This window comes from Rhinolophus sinicus, linkage group LG12, assembly GCF_036562045.2.
Source record: "Rhinolophus sinicus isolate RSC01 linkage group LG12, ASM3656204v1, whole genome shotgun sequence".
Lineage (NCBI taxonomy): Eukaryota > Metazoa > Chordata > Mammalia > Chiroptera > Rhinolophidae > Rhinolophus > Rhinolophus sinicus.
The window spans coordinates 13,520,573-13,547,713 of record NC_133761.1 but is presented as its reverse complement, the minus strand read 5'-3'; the positions used below and the strand labels follow the sequence as shown (position 1 = coordinate 13,547,713).

Genomic DNA, 27,141 nt, shown 5'->3' with positions numbered 1-27,141 from the left:
TTGCTAAAATAAATACAGGCAATTAATTCAATCTTTTATAAGAATGAGCGAATTTGACATTTGAATGTTATCAAAGCTTAACTTAGAACATAAATAGTTAAAAAGGCAAACTCAAGTTTTCGTCTCATTTATTGGCATGGTGTTTGTTTCCCACAAGCTCTCCAATCAGCAAGTCGCAGAATGTTATGTACCTTTTTGTATTCCGAAGGTAGAATGTGCAGCTTTTTCTTAGGCAGGATAGATGGAACATAGAGGTCTGCATGGAAAAGAAGCAGAAAGGCAGGAAACAGAGTCCAACCCTTCTCCGCATGACTGCTTCATCACAATACTTTTTCTGCAACTACTCATGTGTTCGATTGTTTTTAAAACACAGGTCTGCATGGCACCAGCTACAAGACAAGATGGGTCGTGTCAAAGGTCAAAATGGATAACCAAGGCTCTGGAGAAGCAAGCTTAGCTGGACTACAGGTACCTGGTTCATCTTTTATTTTTTATGTGCCAATTCTTGATACACTTATTAAACCTTGATATCATTTCTGCTATGTAAACATATCTACGTAGGCCAAGAACAGAAGAGATGAAGAAATTATCTGTATAATTCAGAAAAAAAAATTCCTCCCTAGAAAGTAAAAGGATAGAACATGAATCTGCTATTTTGAATCTAAATGCTTTATATTTATTATAATTTATCCAACTCAAACATGGAAATCTCATACTAACATGTAAAGTGAACTGGCAAACTGAAAAAAAAAGACAGGTATAAAATGTTAAATATATAGACAGGATTTGGTGAATTCAGGCCACAGAACAAAATGATGAACTACATTGTATTTGTCCAAATTATACAGATAATTTTTTCCACTTTCCTTTTTTACTCAGCCTGGGAAAACACTGCCAGAATCTCCATCGATTATTCATCTTTGATACGTATGTTATGTCCAGTGCTGGATGCCCAGTGTTTTCTTTTGAGGACTAGCATTCCCTTTTATTAATCTTATGAAAAAATTGCACTTTTCTACCCCTTTGGCCTTGATTTTCAATGATTTATTTTTTTTGTACATATAAGTATGTATTTTTACTCCCAAAGTGTGACAGGTATATTGGCCTTTTCTAAAAGAATGAAAAAAAAGTTAAAATATTGAACGTTTAAATACTTTTCACAGAAATAAACTATTCGATTTTAAAAGGTAGAGAGAGAGAAAAACAGTTTATTCTTTCTATCATGAACATCAGTCAACCAAGCTTCACATTTTGGGTAGGTTTTTTTATAAGTTTGAATTTTTTTAGAACCTATTTTATTTTTAAAAGGAGGAAGAACAGGTGTATTTTGGCAGAGAAGTAAAATATAGAATATGCAGAATTTGTTTTAAAAATTGGCATACAAAATTTTAAAACACAGTACAATTATATAAAAATACAGCACAGCCAACGGCCTTTAAAATTTCCTTTGGCATTTCATTTGGTAGAGTTAAACAGAAAATCCTTTAAAAAAAAAAATTAGCTATCAACACAGTCCATAAGTTAGGTTGTATATGTTGTAAGAACTTTTCCTTGAGTTTCCAAAATCCTTTTCTTCCATGATAACCCACATAAAGCATGGCTAGTGAGGTATATAGGGCAAAACACTGTTAGGCAGATGTACAGTAAGGAAAAAGTGCATAAACAAAGAATTCTTCCCATTTTCATAGAAATAACAAGTTAAATCTGAGTTTCTTCTTGTTGGTGTATCACTTTACTTTGGCAGAATCAAAATAAATGTCTTTGTTCAAGTCCCAGCAGCAGTGATATGTCTCCTTTGGTGGCATTATCTGATGCCACAATATTGGACAGTCCCTAGAGGAACTCAGGTTTTGTGTGTCTGCATGTGTGATTGCAAATGTCAAACAAGGGAACATCATACATCAAGCACCATGTCGTACTGTTGTCCCTTCTTCCGCCTGCCACATTTACTGATGAGAACCACATACAGAGTCAAAAGCATGACCCAATAGCATACGTAGAGCAACGTTCCAACAATTAGAACTGTCTGCTTGGATTCTGAGAATGGCTTTTTAGATTCCTTATAAATGGTGAAAATCACACCACCCAGGAGGATTGTAAACCAAACCGACACTGGAATGAGTCCTATGAAATTAACAACAATAGTTTTCCTTCCAGATGTGCCCCACCCAGCTTTGTTGATCGTTGCGATTGCAAACATCTTGGCGGGAAGTAAACTTGACATGTACAGCACTGAGTAGAGGGACATGAAGACCATGACGATATTTCCTCTAAGGCAGCTGGCAAAGGATGATTTTATGAGCCCTACTAACTGGACAGTTAACAAGAAAAGGAGGATGTTCCAAATCTTGCCCCGGTAGAAGAGCTGGATTACTGTGGCAATGAGAAAGAAAGGGAAGAATCCAGTGATAACTGCTTCGTAGGTCATCCACAAGTGATGTTTATGGAACCACATGGCATTGTACAGCCACTCTCGGAAGTACGACTTGCTCCAACGGGTCTGTTGGTTTAACCACCTGAGATATTCTACAGGCGTTTCTGTAAGGCACTTGGATCGAGCCGTGTATTTCGTTGCGTAGCCCAGACTCAGCACTCGGTTCGTTAGATGCCGGTCATCCCCAAAACTGCATTGGCTGCCCATAAACTCCTGATTGTACCAATCTTCCACAAATTCATGCAGCAAGGAGTTTCTGTACATTCCCAGAGGCCCGCTAATGCACTGGACACAACCGAAATAAGACTGACAGGCCCTTTCTATGTTAAAAGCCATCCAGTATCTCACACTGCTGAGGAAGGAGATCCAGGAATCATACTTGTTTAAAATCTGCAAAAAGGGAAAAATAAGTAAATAAAAGATAAACCTTAGCTTAAAATACCAACAAAATCTGTACTGTTGTGAGGTTACTTACTATTTAGAGGTTTGTTATTTTGGCCTATTATTTTGGCTCCCTTCTTCTTGTTGACATGATTATATTTTATTTTCTCTGAGTCTATATTACTAGATTAATTTGATAAGCTGGGGGTATGTGTTGGGACTCCGACATTATTTTCTACTTCATCGCTCTCTGACTTCTTCTTGCTATGCTTTTTGTTCTTGTTCTTATTATAACACTGAGGTGGTTTTTGTTGGTTTTTTTTTTTAAATTAGGTTTTAGTTCTCAATCCCTCAATTCTTCTCCCCAGCCACTCTTTTCTACCATCTAAGATCTGAAGGGTTTAAGGCCTGTTCCCGTCTGTTCTGGTTCATTTCCGACTCATCCAACCCTTGGCTATAAATTTTCCTTCTTCCCCGCTTTTTGCAATGCCAGTGATAAAAGGGTTTGCTCTGGCCTCCCCCGAAAACTTGAATCCTGAAATAATGCTCGTGTAAAGAATATTCAAAATTATAAGCTTTTTCTTGGCAATATTTCTAAATTCTACCCTGTTTCAATTTTGTTCAGTGTTCATCTGGGTGCTGCACGTTTCATTTTTATCACCAGGTTATTTTTTATCCATTGTCGTATCTTTTCTTTGCCTTCACTTTCATCATGCATATACAAAATGCATCATACAGCAACACAACACCTAAACTTTAAAGTAAAATTTCAATGTGCTTTTCACCTTTGGCTAAAATGTGATCTCACACTAGCAAAGGACTCAATTTATTGTTGACGTATTTTTACGTATTCAGTTTCCCATTCCACAAATTGCAAATCGCCTTCATTAATCTTTGCTGCACTAATTGTTTCTCCATGGATAGCAAATAATGGGAAATAAGTAATAATTAGTGAGAAGTAAATAATAATTGGAAAACCCACTTATTAATTCATTGCTTCTCTGCCTTTCTTATTAGTACAAATTTGAGTTGTAGTTTCTGTTCCTTTTGTTTTCCAACTTGTATTTTTTCATCAAGCACATATTGATCAGCTTTTAAATATATAAGATATAGAATTCATTTCCTGCCATAATTTAGTTCATTTGCAACTAAATGAACTCCAACATCAGATTCTTCCAGAACATGAAGTTATGGCTCAAGAAGATCTGGTGGAAATCATTACACATTTACAGTATGTTATATATAACTTATCAGGCACTACAGACATGGGTTATATCCCAGGATAAGCAAAGAAATCCTAAATTATTTCAATTTGATAGAAGAGGCAATAAAGTAGTCCAAAGCACATTCTTATGTATCTTTAGCACCAAAAATGATTCCTGGCACAGCTTTCTGTGAGTAGTAAATATATGTTCATCAAGTCAATGACTAAGAAGTGCTACTAAAAGTGACTCGGGAAAAACGTGCAGCCATATGCACCTGGACATCTCCACCGACACCTCCAACCATGGGGTCCTCTTCTAAAACTTTTACCATCTCCACAGATGAGGCTGGGTCAAGCATGGTGTCTGAATCACAAACCTGCAAAGAAAGTAGAAAATGAGTTAAAGGAATGGAAGAACTGTGAGTGTGCTCTGTACAATCAAAATTGGGCCTGCACATTATGCCTTCAGCCTTATTGTCACAAGGCCTCAATAAGACGTATCACAGGGATGACAGAGTTTGTTACATATCACGGCCCATACAACGTGCTTGTTTACAGCAAGCTCCTTATTTAAATTCATGACATTGCTGGAATGTAGGCACTAGGTATGTCTTATAGGGTGACCAGCATGTCCCCGTTTGCCATGGATGTTCCCAATTTGGGCAATGAAAAGTCTCATGTCGCAGTAACATCCCAGTTTTCTAGGATTTGGAAAACATCTTGGTTTGGTCACCCCTAGATTTTATTTTTTTTTCAATTGGCTTAAATAAGGCTTTTAGGCAACTTGTCCTTCAGGTCTGAATAATGATAGAAAAACTGCTATTACTGTACTAAAAGGGAGGTTTATTGAAAAGTTATTTCCCCCTCCCATTTTAATATGATGAGTAAAAGACAGAACAATCTCCTACAGCTGGCTGTATAATTCTGAAGTGAGATGTCCATATGACCTTGGCAGATGACAAAGCATCAAAAAGGGAGCTAGCAGAACCCTCAGCTCATGTTTTTGTTCTAGAGCATTAAGTTTCATCTAGCCCTTTGACTATAAAAGCAGATATATATTATCTTAAGCTGTTCTAGAAATGCTAATGGTACAATGCTTATATGAATCAAAAAAAGCAATTATGAAACCAAATCAACTAGGATTTCAAGAAAATTATTCAGATTAGTCTATACCCACGAACCTGCGACAGGCATTTCTACTGGTGGCCCAATGGGACAAAGTTATAATCAGTACTTGTCTTTCCAGGCTGATTTCTGAACCAACTGGAAAATGAGATAGAATAAAGGAGATGAGAAACCAAAATCTCAGCTGTATACTCATAAAGCTGATGTGGAGAACAGGGCTTATTTCTGTAGAGTAGCGGGCTTCATAATTATGTTCCCCAGTATTAGTTATCTATTCTCAATAGCATCCAAAGGGGCCAGCCTCTTCCTGCAGAAGGTATCACAGATGCTTGCACCTTGGTGGTAGCCTACTCCCAGAAGGAAGGAGGAAGCAGGAGCTGGGCTACCCCTTACTCCTTCCATACTCACCAATCAGTTTAAGTCACTTCTCTTAGGGAGAAATGAGACAACTGGGAACGGCTACTACCTTTCCCACAGGTGAGTTATACTTGTGGATGGAGGTTCTTCCACATGATCAAAGAAATCAGCAGTAGGAAAAGTACTGCTACCTCGCTCTCCCTGATTGATACTAATAAGACATAGTATTCTTTTCTGGGGAATGCAGCAAGGCCCTAGTAGATATAAAGTGTTCAAAGTTGACATGCAATGAACCAGTTTAACATCCCCATGGAAACAATAAATGACATGATTGGCAGCAACTGAGGTGTAATCTGCAGTTCTCATTATTTTACCATCAACTCTGGCTATACTGGATGGATTTAATCAAGATTTATGCTATTTATTTATATCAAAAGGAATTATCTTTACAGTTCTCAACTGCATTATAGAAATAGGGATTTCATACACCAGTTTTAAATGAAAACAAAAAACTAAGAAAACAATTTGTAAAAGAAACTCTCAGAGTTGAAGGGGATACAGATATATATAGAGTCCTTCACATAATTAGCTAGGGAATCTCAATATTTTTAAAAATGTGCCTGTCTAAATTTTACTAATAGCTATTTTTTCTGGAAAACTATATTTATATGTACACCTGAAACTAATACAAAATAATATTGAATGTCAACTGTAATTTTAAAAAAATAGTCACAGAGACATAAAGTACAATATGGGGAAATATAGTCAATAACATTGTAATAACTATATGGCAGATGGGTAATAGACTTATTGGGGTTATCATTTTGTGAGGTATATAAATGTCTAATCACTAGGTTGTTTTGTACACGTGAATCTAATAAAAAAATTAAAATAAAACATTTAGATCTTTCTATAATGGGGTAATACAGATAAGAAAAATTTAAGAAGAAGAATAATAAATTTCTGGTATCTGTTTAAAAGTGTATATACCGGGGGTGTCCAAAAAATGTATACACGTAGACTTGTATTCATCTTTTGTTATTGGTATATATTGAGTTTTATAATTTTAACACAGGTTTTTCCTTTCTTAAAATGTGTATACATTTTGTTGGGTATACATGTTTGTGAAAACAGCAGTTTAAATGCATTATTGGAGTTTATGGGGTATCCAATTATAAAAAATGAAATTATCGCCTCTCTGGATTTAACTATATCAATTTTAGGGTTAACTTCTGAATTCTTTATTTTATTTAACTTATTTAGAAGCATCCATTTTCTAAATAAAAACCCATGTACTAATGTATTTGTTTATTTACTTATTCTTATTTTTCAGCATTCTAGTTTGGTCCAGCATGGTCTCTTTTAGGGAAGGAAAAAAAATTGACAGCAGCTAGGCATTAGTTTTTCACAGTAAAAAATAGGATTTTACTAATACTTGGATTTCTACCCAAGCATCTCAAGCCTCAGAAGCCTAAAGAAATTCCTCCAAAGCAATGTTTTGCCTCTGCCATGCCTTGTCTATCACTGGTTTGAATGTGGCTACAGAGCAGGCAGAGTTGTGAGGAGGGTAGAGAAACTAAAGGCAGAAGTTCAGTCCACCTTTAGAATCCAACATCCTGAGAGTTCATGGCCACACCCACTTATGTTGACTCAAGCTGGGAAAGGTAAAACCAGAAAGCTAAAATAAGTCTAAAAACAACAGGAAGGGGGCAATCTAGAATTAATGTTCAAATAACCCCGCATGCTTGTGAGCATAAGCAGACCAAGGGAACTGCCCCTTACAAATGACTGAACTTGAACCAAACTTCTGAGGTTCCGCATATTTAAATTAGCCCTGCCCCTCACCAGAAGTTCTCTGAGAGAGACTGTTTGCATAGGGAGTTTAACTGTCAGAAGAGAAAGCTCTGAGAAACGTCTTGGGAAGGGGTTTGTGACAGTGGATTTAAAGAGCTTTGTGAAGTTCAATTTCTGGATGTTATTTGGTGATTGAATATGCCAACTAGAAAGCCAGAATCTTTGAAAGTATGTACAAGCATGTATGTTCATGAACCTAATAGTATTTACATTTTAGTGTGCAAAGAGAGTAACTTTAGCTCCTCGTAAAGTCAGTATAGTAGGAACAAGATGTTTAATTGTCTCCTCGCCAATTAATAACAAATATGTAATGTCATGAATGCTGGTTGATTATTTAGCTCTAGGCTAAGACGCTGTGGGGGGATATCCACCAGTTCACACAGAGCTTAACCTCACATGGAGAGAAACTACAGGACATGATTTGCACACCAGAAGCAGAGAACAAATCAAAACGTTTTTCTGTCCACACTGAATGTTGTCACTGGAATTTGCTTAAGCCACATGATCACTAGTCCTAAGATTTCTCACTAGGAGATTCTGAAGTGAAACGAAGTCACCAAATTTTGACTAAAATTAGTGGAAAATGTAAAGGCAAAGAGAGCTTGTTGGGAGGAACCAGCCACCTCATTCTTAACAACAAATCATCAATGAAAGTATGTCAGACCATGGCTCTTCCTCCTTCACTATCCTAGCCAAGAGTTCAGTGCTTCTCCTTTCCTATCAATAACAGTGGGTGGCAAACTTAGTTCTGTAGGCCAAGTCCAGCCTGCCACCTGTTTTGATAGGCCTCTGGGCTGAACATGGTTTTTACCTTTTTAAATAGTTGAACATCAAAAGACTATTTTGTAACACATGAAAAATATGAAATTCACATTTCAATCTTCATAAATAAAGTTGTATCGGAACTCAGGCATGCACATTCGTTTTCCTATTATCTACAGTTGCTTTCACACTAAAAGAGCAAAGTTGATGAATTTGCAACAGAGACCGCATGGCCTACAAAGCCTAATATTTACTACCAAGCCTTTGACAAGCAAAGTTTGCCAACCTTGGGACTAAAATAATTGGTTACAGGAGCAGGGATCTCTTTCCTAAAATTGAAAAAAAAAAAGGTAAAATAATAAAAAGCAAATTTAAAAAAAGTTGCGATTAATGTATTCTAGGCCCCAATTCTAATAGATTGTTTTAAAGGTTATCTCCATTTCCATGTTATAAATAGTAACTGCATAAAAAAATATAAAATATTAATAAATTAGATGTTTTTCTTTAGCCAAGATTTGCGTATGATAAGAAATGCCATCAGAATCAAGAGGCCTCAATTAAGTCTTGAGTCTTACATCTCACTAGTTCTATGACCTTGAACAAGCCACTTACCATCATCATGGTACTGGATGGGACAAAGCCTAAAAAGTACCTTGTAAATTACAAGGGACTGTAGAAGTAGCCACTAGTCTTAGGTAATAATCTTTACATTTTTATGCTCCCTAAGTAAACACCTACCTAATGGATGATGACCCTTACTACAAATAGATGACCCAGTAGAATCTCTAAAAGAACATGGGAATTGATTACCTATAGAGAATTCTCTTATCACAATGAACAAATTCAAATGTGTCTGAAACGATCTACAATTAGACTACCGTGTTTCCCCGAAAATAAGACCTAGCCGGACAACCAGCTCTAATGTGTCTTTTGGAGCAAAAATTAATATAAGACCCAGTCTTATTTTACTATAATATAAGACCCGGTCTTATTTTACTATAATATAAGACCCGGTCTTATTTTATATAATATAAGACCGGGTCTTACATTATATAATATAAGACCGGGTCTTATATTAATTTTTGCTCTATAAGACGCATTAGAGCTGATGGTCCGGCTAGGTCTTATTTTCGGGGAAACACAGTGTGTTACTAGAAAGAAACTAAAATGTTAGAGTCCTGAATTAGAGTCCTGAGCTGGGAGCGATCTCAGAGAGCATTCATTCTATACCAAGTAAACAACAGAGTTCCGTCTAGAATTCATATTTCCCCATTTCTATTTCACTGTGCCCTTAATATTATCCTCTAAAATGAAGGATACAAAGAGACATATAACACTCTCAACATCGGTGCTCAGAATATTTCCCATTGCTTAGGCTTCCTATACAGAACAGGAACCAATCAAATATTGCATACAGTGGACTCTCATTACTCTCAGTAGTTATGTTCTACTAAGTTTCTGTGAACACTGACTTAGCAAATAGCAAAAACTTTTTTCTAGCAGAAATACAGGGTTAGGTTCCTCCGAGCCTTGGGTCACAACAATTGTGTCTGCTGATCAATACCTAACCTTGTTTTATTTGTATCTGTTTTAATACACTATATATTAAATATATAATATATAGTATATATAATATATAGTATACATGTATATAGTGTGTGTATATATATATATAAATATTATACACTGTGTGTGTGTGTGAGATTGACATCGAACTCATGGCTAACAGCGCTGTAACTCAAGCCTAAACAAAGCTCTAACATTTTCTCCATAGGCAATCACAGCCTTCTTGCACTACTACACTTGGAGCCATGTTAAACAGATACATCTCCAAAATGTGAAAAATATGATACCACATAGACGATGAAGAAGTGACTTGGTGACAGTAGAAAAGCTGAAACAAGAAGGCCCAGCTTGGTCTTGTTTGGCCTCAGCTAGGAACATGCACCTAGACTGAATCCAAGTTTTTGCCACGCTGCATGTCTGTAAATGATCATAAAAGCACTTGCAAGTATTGATTTGGGGGTTACAAATCCATTTTAGTGAAGAGTGTAATTTGCAAATCCAGAATCCGTGAATAACAAGGATCAACTCTTATTATGAATGATTTAGTCCTTTCTGCTGCTCAAAGAATCTTGGGTACCTAGGATGCTGCCAGATTAAATTAACATTAACAATAAAATTGCCTTCTTCCCTTTAGAAAATGTTCATACGTATTGTGCATTTTCCACCTGCAAAATCCCTAATGTACACATCAGGGGTATTAGTTTGTCCTTTGTCGCACAGCATGGTGACCACTTATGTTGGTCACTTATTATCCACGTTCGGTGATAAGAGATATGAATAAAGCAATTGTATAATCTAGACATCAAAGGATACTTAAAGTCTCCCGATATTGTTAAGTACAAAAAACCCCCACAAAAATGTCAATATAATATAATACCAAAAATAAGGGAAAAATAGAAATGTATACACTGGAGAGTATTAAATTTGATAATCTGTGGGTCATGTCTGTGATGCAGCTCATTTTAATTTAGCTCATTGTGCTTTTTTCTATAGTTTTAAAACGTACTGCCATAAACGTGTTACTTTGGTTAATAAAATGCTATTATAAATACTGTTTGTTTTCAAAGGCAAAAAAAAATAAGACTTATGCCCTACCTTAATTAAGCCATATCCAGACAGCTCTGGATCTGTCCTACTGTGAAATAAAAAAGTAAGTTTGCCCAGAAAATACTTTGATTCAAAACTAAGAAAATCTTCCTCATGCTCTTTATTTCTCACTTCCTTCATCTTCTTTTCTCATTTTATTGTTTTTCTTCTGTCTTTCTAGCTCCTCCATCTCTAAAAGCAGCCACTAGCATCATACCACACTCACTGGCTTTCTCCTAGACTAAAGCTTCTCCCCATAGTCCATGTCAGCTTTAATTATTTGAAGGACTTTAAAGCTAAGGGAGTCGTCAGAGAGAAGTAGAAATGAAAGGAAAGAGATGGAGGGAGAGGTAGTAATTGATGTAAAGCTTTGTTCTGGAGGAGACCAGAGGGAGGCAACCCAAAGTCCCAGGAGTGTCTGTGGAAAGGTTAACTTGGAGATAGGACGTGAGGTTGGGAATCCTTGACACTGTAAGAAGGAGAGAGTAAAGCTCTTGATGGCATTCAGAACCAGTACTTTTGATTTTCTCTTTCATAAGAGGCAAGGTCATCTGTTAGTAGTTAAGCAGGGAGGAGTTTGGGTAGGGAGCTGGAAGAGTGGTGAAGGTATGAAATAATAGGTCATGAGAGCAATAAGCAAGACATCTATTTAGGAGCAAGTAAAAAGAGTACTGACTGGTGCCAAAGACCCAGCTGCAACTGGAAACCAATCATTTTGGCCATTTCTCTGCACAGTGAAGCAGTGTTTTCCAGCCAGGTTAGCAAATATGTGACCAGATGGTCAATTTCTTCCTGTAGCCCCCATTTCCTCTTGTGTATTAGCACCTGAACTTTGCTTCCTTCCTTCCCTAATCAACCTGAGCTCCAAATTTGGTCTCTCAATCGCTTGTAATGCTGAGTGGCCAACATCTTCCACCGGGCTCTCTTTTGTCTTTCTGTGGCTTCTTCTCTGAAACCCTCAGACCCTGGGTCAGTCAGAATGTTAGATGATAGTGTATTAGTTTGAACCTTACAACATTGCCATTTTTATAGGGCACACATCGTTAAATGTTGGGGAATTTGATGAGGGATGGCAGGGTGGAATTACATTCTGGTTACAGAATGCCACAAGATTTTTCACCCTTGTTTGAGCACTTGGAATAGACTGAGAGTCCCAGGAGGGTTACCAGCTGCTGCTCCCATCAGTCTATCCAGAGGCTTCAGCCTGAAGAAAGGAAAGCTCTCCAGCCTAATTAGGGCTCCAGCAGAAAGCCTACTCCAGTATTTTATATTTTGTATTATTTTTTCCTGGACAGGCACAATGTCAAGTTGTCAAGGATACAAACAAAGTTCAAAACAAGAATGATGAGAAAAGGGGGTTTGGGAGGAGCAGATTTTAAAAAAAAAAAAAGAAGAACACCCACAAAATCACTGTCTTGATGAGAAATGACAAATGCAGCAATTGTTTTAACTGGAATTAAAAGCAAAAAAATCAAAACAGATGGTTTCTCATTTTAGGCCCAGAGCTGCCTTCTTCAAATCCTCTCTGTAAGTTCTCCAGTCACCCCTTCCTTTACATGGGTCATTTCATCCCTCCTCTGGGCCTGAAGTGGCACTATATTCATAGGTAAAAATGTCCTGAGTTAACTGAAACTACCTTAATTTTGAAAGTTGTAGAAATTAGGAGAAACTTGGGGTTGAAACTCTATAAACTCCCTAAAACAGAGATCAGTAAATATGCAGATTGGTATCAATTGAAGAATTGCCTCAAAACTCTTTAGATGAACCAAAATGAGCTCTGTGGTCATGATGAACCTGGACAAAAATTTTCGAGTCAAATAAACAGCAAATGTTTTCATAATATGGACAATACCATCATTAACAACTTATGCTACCTTTGTAATTTTTGTACACTTAACATTTTTTGAAATTGTTACCTCAAACCCCTTGTGAGATTGGAGGAGGTCCTGCTCAGTCATCCAGTGAGTATCTGGATTAGAACCTCAGTCAACTGACTCCAAAGCCAGCGCCCGTTGTCATCCCATTACAGACAGACCCACTGGGCATGACTGTGCAGCAATAAAGTCCCCAAGGTATAGGATGGGGCTTCTGAAAAGCAGGATTGCACTTTTAAGAGAAAGGGACAAGTGTCCCAGTGGATTTTTTTCTTTTCTTTCTTTTTTTTTTAACCAGAGACATTTCTCCCTTCTCCACGGCCAAAATCTAACTAAAGTAGGAGTATTTTGAGAAAATTTTTTACACCTTGAAAACTCACAGGGACCCTACTAACATCCTAAAGAAGAAAGTTTCAATAAGAACTAGGAGAGGAGAAAGAAACCCTAGAGTGAGCAGTCAGGAAATTAATGAGACCAGCCTGTCTAATTTTCATGCAAGCAAACACCATCACAAACGCTTTCAAAGGTCAAGTTGCAGTGAGTGAGGTAATGCTGTTTGGGGAGTGAAATAAACATTACTTTGGGTTTTACTCTGGGAAGGTTTCTTTCTTTCTCCCCTTTTCATTTTCCTTCCTTTTCTTTCTCTCTCTGTCTCAGTTTTGAATTCCTTACCCTTTTCAATCAAAATTGTTCTCATCACCCCCCATTTTGCTGGGTCTCCATGAAACACATTTTATAGCCTTCCCTTGGGCCGGCTGCAGATTTTCTCAAGACCCTTCTGCTCGGCAGACACTATTTTCTTACAAGGCTCGAGATTTTAAGAGTGTGGAAAATGACGTTGGATTTGACTTGGCAGAAACAAGGGGGCAGAGAAGGGAAGGGAAGGGGAGAGAAAAGAAGGAAGGGTCTCCTGTTCAAAATAATCTTGATTTCCCACCAATAACACTGCACAAGTTAAGCATTTTCATAGATAGTCTTAACAGTTTTACAAGATTTTTTTCCCCTCTCTTTCAAAATGTGCTTTTCAACAGTCATGCTGTTTTCAAATGAACTGAAAGGAGTACTGTGTTCAGAAGTGACACGGATGGGATATAAGCATATGACTGGAGAGATACAAAAGCTGCTTTATTTAAATGTATGTTTGCCCTGGCAGCAATTCGGAAACCTACCTGTACATAATCCACACTTCGTCCCAGTGCTCTGAAGGCCGTGTACATGACTTCTCTCTTTCCACCCCATTTCTGCATGATGCAAATACTTTTGTTGGACAGGACCAACTGGGTGACATGTTGTGAGCTTTCTTTATGTGATTCTTCCGTCTCACCAGGACCCTTCTCGTGAAAGTTGTTCTTCCAGATATAAGTGGCTGATTTGTCCCTGCCCATGACTTCACTGAAAATGTCCATCATGTACAGGTCATCTTCCGAGTTCCCATCTATGACCATGACAACTTTAATCCCAGGGTAGGTGAGCCTTTTCACAGATTGCAAACATTTCCGTAAGTAGTCAGGATCTTCCTGATATGCAGCGATGCAAAGAGCAACAGATTTGTTCAATTTGATGGGGGTTTCCAGGGATTTTTTCATTTTTCGGTGCTCCAAAAAGGCAAATAGGCTTTGGATGATGAGGTGTGATGCTAAAAAGGCACCATACAGTCCAAAAGAGAAATAGTAGTTATCGGTTTGGATAAACTGGTAGCCAACAATATAAGCAGCTGTGATTCCCAGGAGGAGAGAGACTCCAAAGAGTGTGGTTCCAATTATTCTCAGGATACATAGAAACCTCTCACAATGCATCTGTAATACAAGCAAACAAAACATTGGTGAACGACTCTCGTCCCACACTTGTTATATACATGGTATCGTGGGAACAGTATTAGAGCAGGAGCATTCGGGAGGTCTACGTATGTCGTCAGAGCTAGGGAGGTGTAGATCCGAACTCCCCTAGTGATCAAGGAAACCTTTCTTCCTACACCATGTTGTCTCCTCACCCCCAATACCGACCAGGAAAACATCCACAGGAGATTTTGCTCAATTGCTCGTGTGTAATTTCATCTCATCTCCAATGCAAATCCCTCAGCTCACACCCTTTCTCCATGCAGCCAGCCGTGGTTGGAGATCAGGACACCTGGATTCTAGTACCAGCTCTTGCATCAACTAGCTATGTAAGCTTTAGAGGTTACCTCTCTGGGCCTCCATTGTTTTAATCTGTTAACTGAGGGAGTTTAGACTCGATTATTTCCAAAGTCTCTGCTGACATGAAAAGGCTTGATGCCTGGATATCCCATAGTCATCTATCAAAGCCCCTGCAATTCTGAATTGCAGTATTCTGTTCAGAGGGCCGTCCCCTCCATCCACCATCACTAACACCAGATGGTTAGATCTTGGGGAGAAGGAACCTTACTGGAATACAGAAAGCACACAATAAATGTTTGCACAAAGATGTCATAAAGTAGCATCATGCTTAACTTCAATAGGTAAGTTTCCCATCCTTTTAAAAGCTGTAACATTAAACCTGAAACACATTTCAGCTCTTACTCATAGCCAATTTTGTACTCCCCCCTACAGTTTTTGTATCTCCTGATTAAGGTTTTGAACAACTGGACTTTAGGAGGACCATTAAAGCATCTCCAACATTAAGTGTAAAAAAAAAAAAAAGGAGATGTCTGGTAGACCTTTCTTTTCAGTTTTCTTTTTGGGTTTCTGGACCCAATTCCAATGTGTGTGGGGGAGGAGGTTTCCCACACATACAATAAACAAGTCTCTGGACACCAGCTATGTGTCCTACAATTTAATCAATTCTGACACTATCTACCTGATGGTGTCAGATTCCACAGGTTAAGGGTTCAGTGCCACAAAGCAGCTCCAACCTCCGCCCCCCACCTTCAGATGCCAGTGTCAAGCTCAGATTGTCACCTGTACTTCTGACTATAAATCAGAGCTTCCCAAGACCCCTCCTTGGCTCCAGTTAATTCGCTGAAGCAGCTCACATAACTCAGGCAACTCATTTATTTACATTACTGGTTTATTATAAAAGGATATAACCCAGGAACAGCCAAAGATTCATACAGCAATGTGTAGGGAAGGGTGCAGAGCTTCCCTACTCTGAGTTTGCTACTCTCTCCAGATCACCAACCCAGATGCTCTCCAAACACTCTCCTTCAGGGTTCTTGCAGAGGCTTCAATTACATAGGCACCATTGGCCGTTGGCAACTGAACTCAATCTCCAACCCCTCTCCTCTCCCAAAAGGACTAGGGGTGGGACTGGAAGTTTATATCCTCCAATCACATGGTTGGCTCCACTGACAAGTCTTCTCTCATCCTTAGGTGCTTTCCAAGTCACCTCATTAACTTAACAAAACACACCTCCATGGCTCTCCTCACTTAGGAAATTCCAAAGACTTTAGAAGCATATACTTGGCCGTTGAACAACACAGGTTTGAATTGTGTGTGGGTCCACTTATACATGGATTTTCTACCCTTGAATGTGGAGGGTCAACTTAAATTATACTGGGATTTCTGAGTGGGTGGGTAGCCCAATCCTTGAATTAGTCAAGGGTTCAATTGTATATTTTTTTATTATAAATCACAATGATCACGGTTTTGTTTTTCCCCCTAAAGCTTATTTTCCTCCTCTTCTAAGACTGAACTATAATAAGGGATATAATTGGTACAAATGCAGTGTCCCCATCTTCAATCATTCACAGCAACTTCAGGGTTTTTGTCACCTTTACAGATAATGAATACTTAATCTTTTTCTTTAATTCAACTAGTTTTTGAAAGCTAAGTAAATCTATTTTCAATGGAAACATTAGCTAAGCAATTATCTCTGCAAAATCTCTTGCTGGATATGCTATCTATATTGTCCTATTCCACATTAAGGCTTCAAATTGAATGTCCACATAGCACCTAGTATGATCTTGGCTGTTACTTGACCATCCAGTTGAGCAGCTCCAAGAGGCAACGTTCACCTTCTCATCCCTGGGGTCACACACTGAAGGGGTCCTGAGTGAATCTGAATACTTTAGTGTAGCTGCTCACCAATTGTTTTCTTTCCTTTGGAGCACAGACTAGTCAATGTGGCCATGATGGTCCAGCCTTGGCAAACTGGAGATGGGCCACTCTCAATAGAGACTTTTGAAAGGGAGAGTAGAGTGGGCCTCCTGCAATCTCTTTGACTTCCATAGCCTTGATGCTCAGATCAACAAGGTCCTAGGGGATTGCACAGCCCACAGTTATAGGGAGCTTGGTTCTTGAACTGCCACATGGGAGGAGCCAGCCACCAATCAGGAATTCCTCCCCTAGACTCTGACACCAAGAAATAATTTGAGTTGTTGTTTGTTTACCCATCATGCATTTTGGGTTTAGTATACCCTAAGAATATAACCCAGGTTGGGGCGGGCCCGGTGGCTCAGGCAGTTAGAGCTCCATGCTCCTGACTCCGAAGGCTGCCAGTTTGATTCCCACATGGGCCAGTGGGCTCTCAACCACATGGTTGCTGGTTCAACTCCTCAAGTCCCGCAAGGGATGGTGGGCTGCGCCCCCTGCAACTAGCAATGACAACTGGACCTGGAGCTGAGCTGCGCCCTCTGCAACTAAGACTGAAAGGACAACAGCTTGAAGCTGAACAGCACCCTCCACAACTAAGACTGAAAGGACAATAACTTGACTTGGAAAAAAGTCCTGGAAGTACACACTCTTCCCCAATAAAATCTTAAAAATATATATGTATATAACCTAGGTCATGCAACATAGCCTGGAGACCAGGACTTGAGCTTGTGTACACTGTTTTCTTTTGTTAAGTAGAGATGATATGGTAGTACTTGTCAATGACCCCACCCAAGGCTGCAGGGAGGAGCAAAATCAGTGTTTGTGAAAGTGTTTTTAAAAATCAGAAATGCAATGTAGTTTAAAGAATCGGCTAACAAGGAAGCTAACACACACACACACACACACACACACACACACACACAAATACACACACACACACACAAAAGGGGTGGCCGGTTGGCTCAGTTGGTTAGAGCTCAGTGCTAATAACGCCAAGGTTACAGGTTCAATCCCCACATGGGCCACTGTGAGCTGCGCCCTCCTTAAAAAAGAAAAAAAAAATGTGTGTTCCACTTCTAGCTCTTATATAGGACACCATAATACGTAACACATGAGCCTTGATAAAGCTAATCGCAGCACAAATGGAAAAGTTCAGGCTTAGGGGAGTGGTGAACTGCTGAGTTTTCAGTGAAAGGCAAGAGAGCACAGCATCCCTTGTTAATGAAAACAGCTGGCGGGATGCTGAAAACTCCCAAAGGGTGCATTAACCAATGCCTAAAGGTGCTGGGAGCACCAGACTTGGAACTCCTCTGTGTCTGAGACGTGAGTCATTCGCACAAGAGTGAAAATTTTCAAGGGGACTAAAACCCTCTGCCAGGGAGAAGCTGAAGTGTGTGTTTCACTTGTGTTTAAAATCACCATAGCCAGCAAAAGAACTGCCTGCTATTCTTTTTCCATTATTCACATTTTCCTTGCTTTTATCAGCACGTGGACAGAGAGTGTTCACATAGCATCTGCTGGCCACAGCTGAAGTGGGAACACCCTCTTACATCATAGGAGTCTACAGAATGTCCTTTTGAAGCCTGGGAAAAGTTGCTAGTAATTTGCAGTGATGTGGCTAGAATCAAACCTTTCTATTTCTGCGCAGTACCGCATTGTTGCCTAGTATGACACACACACAGCATCTCAGTCTAGGCCAAAGGGTAAATGGCATATTTCAGAGCCGGCTTAACTGAGGGAATACATTGATCTCAGGGAGGGACACACAGGATGTGTTTCTTTATAATTTCCCCTGGGTGATTTCATAGATATGGGCACCATATGTGTGAGACTTTCTGAGACAATCCCCAATTCAAACACTCTGTTTCATAAGCAAACTCTCCATGTCAGACATATGGCTTTATTGTTAAATTGGAAAATCTGGTTAGTTTCATCCTAGATCATAAGACCTTACTGCTAGATAGAAAGATGATTTAGAAATCTAACTTTCATATTTAAAATATAAAGCTTGCATTTTTTTTGTTTTGGACCAGTAGACTTTCCCTTATTCATTGATTTTTTTTTTCGGTTGCTATTGGCCCTCATAACAGTTATTCACTAAGTACTATTCTTCACAGAATTCTAAGCCAAACCAAGTGTTAAAGAACGGCTTGGTGTACTATAATGTAGGTTCCACAGAGCCAACAGGCATTTTTTTTATCTGTTTTCACTAATGTGTCCCAAGGACAAAAACCTGAGTTATATTCTTTATAAATATTTACTGACTACCAACCTGACTTATGGTTCGTAGTAAGTATTTACTGAATGAATGGATATAACTTTATCAATACCATATCGGCATCATTGTTATGTCAGCTGATATTTATTCATCATTCATTAGGTTCCAGGCAGTGGAGCAAGTTTTGTTTGTTTTGTTGAATAGCATGATCCTACTTAGTTTTAATAACTTTAAGTGGTAAATAGGTTGTTAATCTCATGTTACAAATAACATATACATCTGACAAGGAAACCAAGACCCAGTATCTAAGTAACTTGCTCAAAGTCGCAAAACAAGGAGTAGTAGCCACAAGCAGGCATAATGCCAGGTGATTCGAATATTCTCAGTAAATATTTGCTAAATAGATTTGAACGCTCATCACAAAATAGGCAGCATCCTTTCGTTTCTGGATAAGTAAAACGTGTTGTATAAGAAAAGATTAGAGGGCAGCCGAGTGGCTCAGTTGGTTAGAGCACAAGCTCTCAACAACAAGGTGGCCAGTTCGAGTCCCACATGGGCCAGTGAGCTGCGCCCTCCACAACTAGACTGCAGACAACGAGTCACAGCTGAGCTTCCAGAGGGGCAGCCGGATGGCTCAGTTGCTTAGAACGCACGCTCTCAACAACAAGGTGGCCAGTTCAATTCCCACATGGGATGGTGGGCTGTGCTCCCTGCAACTAAGATTGAAAACGGCAACAGGTCTTGGAGCTGAGCTGCGCCCTCCATAACTAGATTGAAGGACAACTACTTAGAGCTGGTGGGACCTGGAGAAACACACTGTCCCCCAATATTCCCCAATAAAATTAAAAACAAAAAAAAGATTAGAAAAGAACTTTGAAAACTGTCTTTCTGCTGTTATGAAAAATGATGAATTGACACGCACTAAGGTACAGACAAAAACCAGCCACTACTCAGAAGATACCTGAGCTCGTATAATTTTCTATATGGGTATAGCCAAAAGGCACATGGAATGAGGTTGTCGTAAAGGAAGCTGGTGGGTCCATCTATGCAACAGCAGTGCTGCCCAAATCCTATTTTACAATAATAAAGGCACTGGTTTCCATTGGTTCCACCCACAGAGCAGATACAAGACTTGCTGTTAGATTATATACCCCAAGTAGGATGCTATGGGTCATTGGGCATCAGAGCCATTTCCGTCCCCTTGACCTTCTCGTATTAACCAGAGGGCAAATATTGGATGAGAGAGAATGACAGCTGATCTCACTGCCCTAGTGCAGTGGCAAGAACCGAGTCCCCATAGCTTCATAAAGTGGTCCTTTCATTTTGGATCTGGGGGAAGCTGACGTGAATTCAAATTAGTAGAGTCAGCATCCGGGAAAGGCTGCAGACATTAGTCCAAAAGACACCTCTTAGCTTATCAATCCCTTATCTTCACTCCCTGTCACTCTCTCCCCTGGATCCTGCTTGATTTTCTAAATAGCACTATGTACACTGTACGGCTATAGGACTTGTGAGTCTCAATCAACTGTGCATTCCTGTACCAAAAAATGAAAACAGGTTCTGGCACATAGTAGATACTCAACAATACATCCTGAGTAAATGAGTAAGTCCATCTGGACTCAGGCAGTCAGCGCAGACTGACAGAGCACAGGTCCCTCCCCTATGTTTGCTGCAGTGAATATAAGAGCCATTAAGAGTACCCCTCAATCAGCAGTTTTTGTTCTTTAAAAAAAACAGTTCCATAATTTCTTGCTCAGGTATCTAAAGATAATGGGGGCGAGGGTTGAGTACCAGATCAATTCTAGGAGAACTTTGGAAAACAAAGCTAGAAAAGGAAAATAGAAGACAACAAATACACTAATCTGAAAAAGTATCTGTGCCCCCATGTACATTGTAGCATTCTTTACAATAGCCAAGATAGGGAAACAACTTAAGTGTCCGTTGATAGATAAAAGGATAGAGGTGTGTGTGTGTGTGTGTGTGTGTGTGTGTGTGTGTGTGTGTGATTCAGTCATAAAGAAAAATGAAATCTTGCCATTTGTGACAGCATGGATGGACCTCAAGGGAATTGTTCTAACTGAAATGGGTCAGAGAGACGATACTGTGTGACTTTTTACATGTGGAATCAAATCGGTAAGTAAATAAATAAATAAAAGCTGAGCTCACAGATACAGAGAACAGACTGGTGCTTGACAGAGGTGGGAGGATTGGAGGTGGGAGAAGTGGGTGAATTGTTTTTTGTTTTTAACTTAAGTAAATTGGATTTTTAAAATATCATAATATCCTATGATGATATGATTAGGAAATTGTCTTTAGCATCTATATTCTGAAATAATAATAATCAATATTTATTTAACACTTCCTACATACCAGACATCTTGCTAAGCACTTTAATACATTTCATTTAATCTTCACAGCAAACTGAGGAGCTTCTGTCTGCTCCATTTTACAGATTAGGAAACTAAGGCTCAGAGAAAAATACACAAAGGCTTAATGGTGGAGCTGATATTCACACCAAGGAGTGTGACCATTATTTGACCATGGAGACTATGATCTTGACCACGACACCTTATTACACCTTTTAATAAAAACATGCTTATAAATGTGGGAGATGATACCAGTTTACTATGCTAGACAGAAGTGTAACTTTGGGGCAGCTAACAAGCCTCTTGGTACAACTAGTTGAACCCTAATAAAAATTTACCCTCAGACACAATTTTCCCCATGTATTTTATTTTTCAAAACAGACATTTCTCATTCCTCCTTCACTATCTTAGAACATTAGGACTTTTTGTTTTTTGCATTTTATCATTTTTGGTAAGTTTTTGTTTTAATATTTCGGCATGATCCTTCAAGATAACCTGCTATTAAGCAACTGTGTGCACATATGCACTATAGATATTTGCACAAAATTAAGCAACTAGTCACAATTTTTTTCCTAACAGAAAGCTCAAGGATTAAGTAAAACTATTAACCATACATTGTTTGATTCATTCGTGCCCAATTTTAAGTTCTAGGTAAAATTTAGAAAGAAAAAAAAAATCTTACCTTCACTTAAACATTTAAACCTTTCAGTCAAATGCTAAGTAGTCCATAATTACAAAGGTTGAATTCAGGCGTGAGAGGGAGGGATGATTAATGTAGCGGTGTCTAAAGTATGTTTGATTACTTATAACAGATCAAGAAAACCAAGGATATTACACAGGACTCCTTTCAAAGTAAATCCCACCCAGATCAGTCAGCACAGATTTTAAAAGTCCAGAAATCAGAATGCCCAGTTAAGATAATATACTGAAGCAGCTCAGCTTGACCTTTGGAAAGAGTACACTCTGGTTTCCACGCTCTGCACTTTGAAGTGGGCCTTTTTCTCCAGTCTCACTGCAGTTATCCTAGCAGAGATGCTGGAGCCAAGCTTGCAGGGTCAGGTGATAAAGCCTTTCAAAGGCCTGGTCACCCCAGCTGTGTCTGGATCTAGAGCTTTAGGTTTCAGATTTCTCTTCATTTGCACCATTAATATGAGTCAATTACTCCTAGGATGCCAGTTCTCCTAACTGCCCTATTGGTTCTTGAACTTCACTAGCTAAACTTCATCCAAAAGTTTCAGTGTGGCAAAGGGAAACATTACAAAAAGACTTGACATGGAATCTTAGTTCTCTTTTCCTCCACTGGTTCTTGGGCACGATGTCTTTAGGTGCCACCAATGCCAACCAAGTCTATTCATGAGTCTTTCCTGATCTCTCTGAATCAAATGTGATTTCTTGTCTATTTGGGACTCCATAAAACGTGACTAATCCAGCTGCAGCATACATATCCAGTTCAAAGGCATTCTAGCATTCACTGTTTCTTGGATTAAATTCCATCCACACATATTCCTAACACTGTGACTTTGATAAAGTTGCTTAATCTTTCTGGGCAAGGATCCTTTATTTATAAAGTTTTCTTTTCTAGGGCAGGGTTGGGGTGAGGATGTTAGATACAATGTATGGAAAGTGTCTAACTCACTGTCTAAGACATATTAGACATGTGATAAACAGTAGCTATTATTTTACTTTTCTTATGGGCCAGAACCTATTTTGCCTTACACTATGGTTATTTGAAGACTTGAGTACACTTTTTGTGTGATGAATCCCATTAAAATGTGAACTGCATCTTACTCATTTTTAATAATCTGCAGTACAGCTGTATGCATTTAAGAGGCATTCATTCATAAATATTTCTTTAAATAATAAAATACTTAACAGTATGACCTTGTCTTATGTATATATATATATATTATTATATATATATATATATTTTGACTCGTATCAGTAACATCTTTCTAGATTGTGAGCAAGGCAGTATATAGTATGTCTACCTAAATAACATTCAAAATAGACTTGGATAACTTAAGGTACATGCAATAAGATGTTACTTATTCTATGCAGATTGCTGCTAGAGAGGAAAAGATTAAAACTAAGCTGGGGTGATGGAAGTGATTTTTCTTCAGGGAGCTGTCCCCACATTCAGCTGTCATACCAGCTGCCAATGGCTCTGTCCTTTCAGCCTCTTGGTGGAACACAGCCTGGGTGTGCATGGATAAAAAGAGAACCCAGGGAGGGCTAGTGGGGTTTATGCTCTATTCTCCCATTTCATTAACTCATTGCTCCCACACGTGAAAGTCAGGAAGCTAATAATGTAACAAACTACTTGTCCTTAGATTTAAAATGTAACTGACTTTGCCAAAAGGGATCTTCACATTGATCCATAGATAAGCGTTTACCCCACAGTGCCAATGAATGGAAAGTAAATGAATCAGGGAAAGGTGTGTGTTTAAAAATTCAAGGGAAAAAATGTTTTGAAAGAAATCTTAACTGGTATGGAAAACATGTGTGAGGAAGTATTCATGAAATTCAACATTGTGGGGTTATTCTATAAATTGAATTACCCAATCTGCCTTACTTTCTAGTAAGTTTCTTATTCATTTGTTGCACAATTCCTTTTTTCCAGGAAGGTAGTTGGCCAAGTATCATCTCTGCTTTGTGGTGAGTGACATTCTAATTTGATACTAGCCACCAATTTATGGCCTTGAATTTTTGTAAGCTGCATAACTTTCTCTGGTAAAGTGAGGATTCAGTTCTAGGAACAATACAAGCAACTCAAGATAATATATATTTGTCAATACGTCTACAATACATTTTTCTATTCACCCAAGTCAAGTAATATATGAATGAAAAGGAGGAGTGATAATATCCTAATTACAATGCTGTAATCCACAAATGTCTATTTAGAATTCTGGTTTGTTCCACAATTGCAAACACATATACAACATAACATACATCCTAAAACAGGTACTTTAAAGAGTTAAACGTTTATTAAAAACGTAAAAGAATAGTCAAAATACTAGGAAAACCTTTGATGGATTATGATGGGTATTAAACAAACTTTACCTCGGTTGTATGAGGTATGCATTTAGCCTCTAGAAAAATGCAGTGAAAATTAATATAATGAATGTGTCAGCTTGCACACATTGGAATGAAAAAGTTTAGAATTTAGGAGTTCTTTTCTGTAAAATTTAAAGTTGTGTCTACAAATAGTTTGTTGGGCATATATTTGTTCCAGCCAATTCTATATAAATACACATTTTAATTTTAAACATTTCATTGGCATGTTTGAATGTGTTGACCTTTTAAATTTTTTGTTAAAATGACCTTTTCTAAAAGTTCATAATCCCTTTTAACACCTCCAAGGATACATTATCATATGCATTCTCTGTAATGAGTAATCTGCGGGGAGAGAGGGGCAAACGGGGGAGGGGAACCTTGAAATCTACAACGGGTAAATTCTCTTTCTTATCAACCGCAGCACTGTCTTCAGCAAAGCCCAACCAAGAACTACCTTAACTTTGACACTGAGCTGAAACTCTATATAATCAGACCTCGAGTTCGGGGAAGCCCTTCATGGCCAATCAGCGCTTCCCGATCTATTGCGTCACACCTCCCCGCTGAGCGTGACGTCAAAGGCAATCCCCAAGCTAGCCACGTGGGTTGGAGGAGAGTAGCTTTTCTGCGCAGCTGTTCGGGAGACACCCGGCAGCAACGGTCCCCAAGGGTGGGAAGTTGGGCAGGGAGGGGCCGACAGGGCTCTTACACGCACCTCCTGGGAGCGCGGCTCTAGCAGCTCGCTGGCTCCGGTGGCGCGCGGGGCCGAAGAGTCCAAGTGCTGCGCGCCGGCGTTTGGGGAACGGAGGGAGAGGCGCAGGGGAAGCTGGCACCTAAGGCTGTGTAATAGGAGCCGGGTCGTGTAAAGCCTCCTCCCCAGGCACCGCCTCTCCGCTCCCAGATCCTCTTTCCAGCCTTAATTATCCTTTCAGCGCGTTTCCTTGGCCGGAGGAAAAAGCTTCCCTCGCCTCCCAGTTCTCGCCCTCACACAGACCCTTCTTTCAGACCCGCCCTCCGCTTCACATGGACCCATTTCAGAGTCCTGGCTCAAGCTGGGCGGGAACCAGCGTGACGAATTCTGCCCAAGGTGTTGATCATCCCACCCAACCCAGCCTCTGGCTCGCCTCCCACCTTCACCCCTGGCTCCCGCAGACCCCCGCCCCCAACCCCGGACTGGGCTCTCGGAACGGCGCCCCCAAACCCCCCACCCGGCTGTGCCTGGCGCTGCAGCTGCGGAAAGAAGCGCCAGCGTGCTCGGTGCCACGTCGGAATTGGCTCCCGGGACTTTGCAGCTGCCGGCGCGCCGCGCGCGGTCCCCAGGCACGCCCTGCCCCCGGGCGGCCGGCGGGCGGGCCCGGAGCGGAGCAGGGATGCGCGCCCTCCTCCTGCTGAAGTCTGCGACAGCCACCGCTGGCCTCAGGGACCCCTGGCCCGAATAAGGCTTCCGGAGCCCAGCTGAGCCCGGACAGACCCAGCCTGACATTTTAATGGGGGTGCAGGCAGTGCAAAAGAGGGGAGGCGGGAGAAAAAGGGGGGAGTGGCCGAGCGAGGCCGGTAGCTGAGACGAGGTAGCGGAGGGCCCTCCTTCTCTGGGGTCCCAGCTCCGAAGCTGGGAGCCCGGATCGCTTTAACCCTTTGCATTACAAGTAAGAAGCAGGCTTCCCACTTGGAAGTAAAACGCGCTGGGTTGTTCCAGGGTTTTCCTCCCCACATCGAGAGTGTGGGAAAAAAAGAAGGAAAGGGATGGGAAGGTAAGGGGGAAGGAAGCGGCTATGCGGAATACATTTTCTTTACACAGTCGAAATTCGTGTTCCCTAACTCGGTAGCTCCGGAAGATGCGGAATGGAAAAGTACATCCCGGGACGTGCAGTCTTTCCCGGGCAGAGTTTACCTGTGTTCCTAGCAAGGCAGCGGATTTCTGGAGAGCGCCACAGGGATGGTAAAAGATAAATTGCTAAGCCTGACAGTGGTCTGAAGTTCCCTGATTTTTAGTCTGTTGGAAATTTTCTGATCTCAAACTTTTCTGTCGAAAACTAACTTTAAAATTTTTAACACTTACGTTGATAATTTCTTCCCTCTCCCTGGCCTATTGGAGGACCCTCATCCTTCACCAAATCGCGCCAGTGTAACGTACCTTGTTCAGCTCTTGGTCATAAAGTTGTCCTCAGCCTGTCTGTGTGGTCCCGGAGGGCCGGTGGCGGGCAGTTTCCAAAATTGAGGTAATAAGAGATCAGATGAATTTGAGACGACCGGCCAAAAAAAATAAAAAATTTAAAAACAACATTTAAAAAGGATGGGGGCGTCTTCAAGGTTTGGTTCTCCCCCACTTTAAAAGGAAAATTCACTACTATTCTCTTTGATATTTCCGTTGCACTTCAGTCTATTAATTCTTAAAAGAAAAGTCTGTGCTTTAAAAATAAATTAACTTTCTTATTTATTATTATTTTGTGAGTGTTGTTCTTTCTTTTTTCTTTTTTTTTCTTTTTTTTCCTTTTTCTTTTTTTTTCTTTTTTCTTTTTTTGCTCCAGTCCCTCTCCCCTGATATCGTAAAGTCTCTTCTCTTTTTCGTGTCAGAAAAAAAAAAAAAGAAAGACGGGTGAAGACTCAGCAGAACCCAGGAAGCGCAGAATCGGGAGAAAGTCTTTGGCTGGGGCTGATTCACGTCCCTGGTTCAATGGGCTGCTGGAAGCCAGGACTGGGTAATTCTTTCCAGACGTCTTGACTTCTCCTTCCTCGCAGTTGTTGCCTTTCTGCCTCCTCCAACTTAAGGGGGTCTTAACTAGTGAGCTGGTGGGTGTTTTAATAGGGCGGAGA

At 39.9% G+C, this 27,141-nt stretch overlaps 1 protein-coding gene across 1 annotated transcript; it reads right to left on the bottom strand.

Moving 5' to 3' along the window:
* On the bottom strand, positions 1-27,141 carry HAS2 (hyaluronan synthase 2). Its single transcript, XM_019713473.2, has 4 exons — positions 26,462-27,141; positions 13,813-14,439; positions 4,295-4,396; positions 1-2,824 (listed from the first exon to the last, which is right to left on the bottom strand). Exons 2-4 carry the CDS (start codon positions 14,437-14,439, stop codon positions 1,895-1,897), a joined length of 1,659 nt encoding a protein of 552 aa, XP_019569032.1. The 5' UTR covers positions 26,462-27,141; the 3' UTR covers positions 1-1,894.